General features: G+C 41.5%; 1 protein-coding gene across 1 annotated transcript; it reads right to left on the bottom strand.

The window, feature by feature from the left end:
* Positions 1-1,748, bottom strand: LOC101676065 (pro-platelet basic protein). The gene is made up of 3 exons (XM_004766276.3): positions 1,414-1,748; positions 956-1,091; positions 1-815 (listed from the first exon to the last, which is right to left on the bottom strand). Exons 1-3 carry the CDS (start codon positions 1,529-1,531, stop codon positions 713-715), a joined length of 357 nt encoding a protein of 118 aa, XP_004766333.1. The 5' UTR covers positions 1,532-1,748; the 3' UTR covers positions 1-712.
* Positions 1,749-4,064: the final 2,316 nt, after the last annotated feature.

The raw sequence follows: 4,064 nt of genomic DNA, 5'->3' as shown, positions 1-4,064 counted from the left end.
CCTTGAGATAATGACCTGAGCCAAAGGCAGCCACTTAATGGACGGAGCCACCAGGCGCCCCTCATCGTGTTTTTTACTCTACTCATATTAAATATATTCTCTTTAAAATAAGTAACCACTGCTTACAAGACTCACATTCTACAACTTTATTATTTTTACAGTTTGAAGCCTAAAATAAACATTAGAAAAATCTTTCAGAAAATGCTTTGAAACAAGACATCCTAAGACTAAGATATTGAAAAACTCTATTAAGTGCCTAAATAAATTAACAAACATTTCTTGAGCAAGTGCTCCTTTCTGGGATCTGTGTGATTCTGAAAATCATCAACCATTCTGAAATCTATTAATCATCATGAGCATAGCTAGTCTAACAGAAAGGTATAGAGCAAGATAGGTTTAATGCACATATAAGTATTTGAAGAGAAAATTTTAGATAAAGGGATGCAAAACAGAGTGCCACATTTAACCAAGAGTTAGAGAACAAGCCCCACATTATATGTTGAAAGTAAGTTTGCTTATTGTCACCTTCTCTCTGTCATCTATTAACCGGTCTTCTCAGAATGTCATGACTTTGGGGGGCAGAATGGAAAACACATCCAAAATTTAATACAATATGAAGGGGTATTTTGGATAAATAAGAACTCCAGGAAGTCAAGCCTTCAAACTCTTACTGTTCTTGGGAGATAAAGAGGTTTGACAGAAAGTGAACAGATTAAGCTGTTGACCCACTGCTTTCCAAAATTTTCTGGACTATTTTCTTGATTTTGGGAGCTTCTGGGTCCAAGCAGATTTCCTTCCCATTCCTCAGTGTGGCTCTGCAAGAGAGAATGGAATTTTCTGTGAGTGCCCGGGCATTAGAAGGGACGCACAGGGCTGGAAACAATAGTGTCAGTGGGTGTGGAAGTGGAGAGTTTCCCTAACCCAATAAGGCGATGGTACAGAAGCAGGGACTTACATCACTTCGACGTTGGCACAATGGGGTCCTGCTCTGAGCACCTCTAAACTTTGGATGTTACTTGGATGAATGCCAGAGACGGTATTCAAGCACATGCAGCGAAGTTCAACGAACCGCTTCTTGTCCACACTGGGAGCTAGGGTAGAAAGTGTGGCTCAGTTAGTGGTCACGATTATAGCGGAGATCTTATCTCTTGACGTGTTTCCCTAGTCCCTTTATTTGTTAACTCTACCTCTCTCATAAAGCCACTGTGTCTACGATCATCTTCAAGCCTTCTGTGAAGTACCTTAGCAGAGTGCCAGGGCACATCTTAAGTGTCCTTGCAACATCCCCTCGTCACTTACGAGCTATTAATATTATGCCCATCTCCAGCCCCAGGAGAACCAGGGCAGACTCTCCCCCAGACACTGCTGCAGGGCAGCAGACACTCGACTCAGTTTTCCCTGAGTTTCTCTTACTTTTTCCAGCAGTCCAGGGAAACAGCGTCAGGAGCAGGGATAGCAGGAACAGCCCCTGTAGGACCCGGAGGGGGCTGGTGCCGGGACAGGAGGAGGTGGCCTTAAGTCTGCAGCTCATGGTGGAGAAGACTAAGCTGGAGTCGTTCCTCGAGACAGGAGACCTCGCTGTGAGAGTGTAGGGTTGCCTAGAAGTTTGCGGCAATGGGGTTTTTCCTGCTCTCCTGATGCCTTTTATACAAGCTACCTCAAGGCCAGTAAGGAGGAAAAAGATAGGGAAGGAGAGGTGAGGATAGAGGGACACACAAGTGGAAGGGTGGTCACGCTGTGCCCAGCCCAGATAAACACCAGGCGGGGCAGGGCTCCTGCTAAATTTCATTTTTCCTTCCCTTCACACCACCCCCTCCCTTCCTCATTCCCCATGTCCTTTAGACAAATATAACCTCCCACTTAGGGAGGTAAGAACAAGACTGAAGTATTGTACATATTTTCTCTGTATAACTATGTGATGATGCCCTGATAAGGCAATTAATAGGCTTAAAAGACACTTTATGAGTATCTGAAAACATAAAGATGCCGCCCTTTTTGGTTGACAAGGAAAGCAGTTGTTCCTGACTTGATTGTTGACAAATGTTTGGATTTGTTTTTAGTATGTGGATAAAATATGAGCCAATAACCATAAAAGGCTCAGTCTGTGTACTAGTTTATAGGCGGCTTTCTGTTTTCCAAATATAGTATTTACCATTTCATCCAGAAGGTAGAAGAAAAACTCATTCTTCCCCCCCTTGTGTTATAAAATAAACTGCTTGTTTCTGACACCTTAGCCTGCCCTAAAAAGTAAGCCCCAGCACATTTACTTTTTTCTTTTACTTCTAATATTACAGGGAAATACGTAATATAATTTATTGTAAAAGACTCATACACTGCAGATGTACGTACAATAAAAGTCATAACTTTCTCTTCATCTTTATTCTATATCATCCTTCTTCAGGGGTAACTTCGGTAACAATCTGGCCTTAGTTTTCTTTCTTTCTTTTAAAAATTTTATTTATTTGCCAGAAAGAGAGAGAGAGAGAGAGAGAGAGAGCACAAGGAGAGGGAGCAGCAGGTAGAGGGAAAAGCAGGTTCCCCGTTGAGCAAGGAGCCAATAAGGGGCTCGATCCCAGGACTCTGGGATTATGACCTGATCCAAAGGCAGATGCTTAACCGATGGAGCCACCCAGGCATCCCTGACCTTAGTTTTCTATTCTATCTGCACTTATATACACACACATACATATACACAGAGACAAACACACATCACTCATAGGTAGAGAAGTGCATATATAGAGGTAGACGCAGAATTTTTCATAGAAATGGGGTCATTATGTAGTTTACTTTTTGTCCTTCAAACATACGCCTTCAGTATCCTCAATGTAGTTTTGTCCCATCCTTTTGTTTTTTTCAGTAATGAAACAGAACTTTACTAACATTGTAGACTAAATGGCCCTAAAAGACATATGCCCCCAAGTGCATCATAGTACACCTTCTATTTAAATGCATATGAATCTTTCTCGAGGATGGATCACATGCTAGGTTTAAAAAAAAAAAAAAAGTGGGGCACCTGAGTGGCTCAGTGGGTTAAAACCTCTGCCTTCAGCTCAGGTCATGGTCCCGGGGTCCTGGAATCGAGCCCCACATCGGGCTCTCTGCTCAGCAGAGAGCCTGCTTCTCCTCTCTCTCTGCCTGTCTCTCTGTCTACTTGTGATCTCTGCCTGTCAAATAAATAAATAAATAATTTTTAAAAAAAAGTCTTCTAAAAATTTTAACCCGAGTATAGTTAATATACAATGTTACATCCTTTTTTAATGGCTGCATGACTTTCTATCACATGTGCAATCCTTTGTCCAACCTCTGTCTTATTGGTGACCTTGAGGGTGTTTCCAGTTTTGCAGTATTACAGATTATAATAAAACCTCTATTCCTCGATTCTCAGACCCTAATTATGGTTCTCTATCTCAGACCCTGCAGGATACAGACAAAGCCCTGCAGAGACGCGGGGCGGACCTACGCATCACATGCCCATTCGTGTGTGTTATTGTCTGGATCTCTGTTTCTTCTATAAGACTTGCCTCCTCAGCTGGAGTGCAGACTTGCCAAAGCCAAGGCATGCCCTAGGTTTCTTTGCATGCTGTAGGTATCCTTTGAGATGTAGGATAATGCAATATACAGTGGGTCCTGAACAGTGTTAGTGAGTATATCGGTGCCTGTGTACCACATGAAGGAAAGTTTCTCTTTCCTTTTTAATCAGACACAATCCCCAAACCAAACTCCATGTTGTCCCAAGTACCTACGAAATAAAAAAGGTGATTTAGAAGGCTGCGAATAAAGGATAAAGTTTGGGCCATAAGCTGTCTTCCTATTACAAATATGTATGAATCTTACACATTACTCTTTAAACTTCCCATTTTTTGGCCTAATTTTTATAACTTTAAAATTCTGGAAGAAACTCTCAAAATATCCAAATGTACAAAATTACATTTTTTAATCAAAAGAATGGATACAGTAAATTATTTTTTCCAAAATTTTTTAAAGATTTTATTTATTTGGGGCACCTGGGTGGCTCAGTGGGTTAAAGCTTCTGCCTTCAGCTCAGGTCATGATCCCAGAGTCCT

Source organism: Mustela putorius, unplaced genomic scaffold (genome assembly GCF_011764305.1).
Source record: "Mustela putorius furo isolate JIRA1106 unplaced genomic scaffold, ASM1176430v1.1 tig00000430_pilon_pilon_pilon, whole genome shotgun sequence".
Lineage (NCBI taxonomy): Eukaryota > Metazoa > Chordata > Mammalia > Carnivora > Mustelidae > Mustela > Mustela putorius.
The sequence above is the reverse complement of the archived record's forward strand: the minus strand, read 5'-3'. Positions and strand labels throughout refer to the sequence as shown.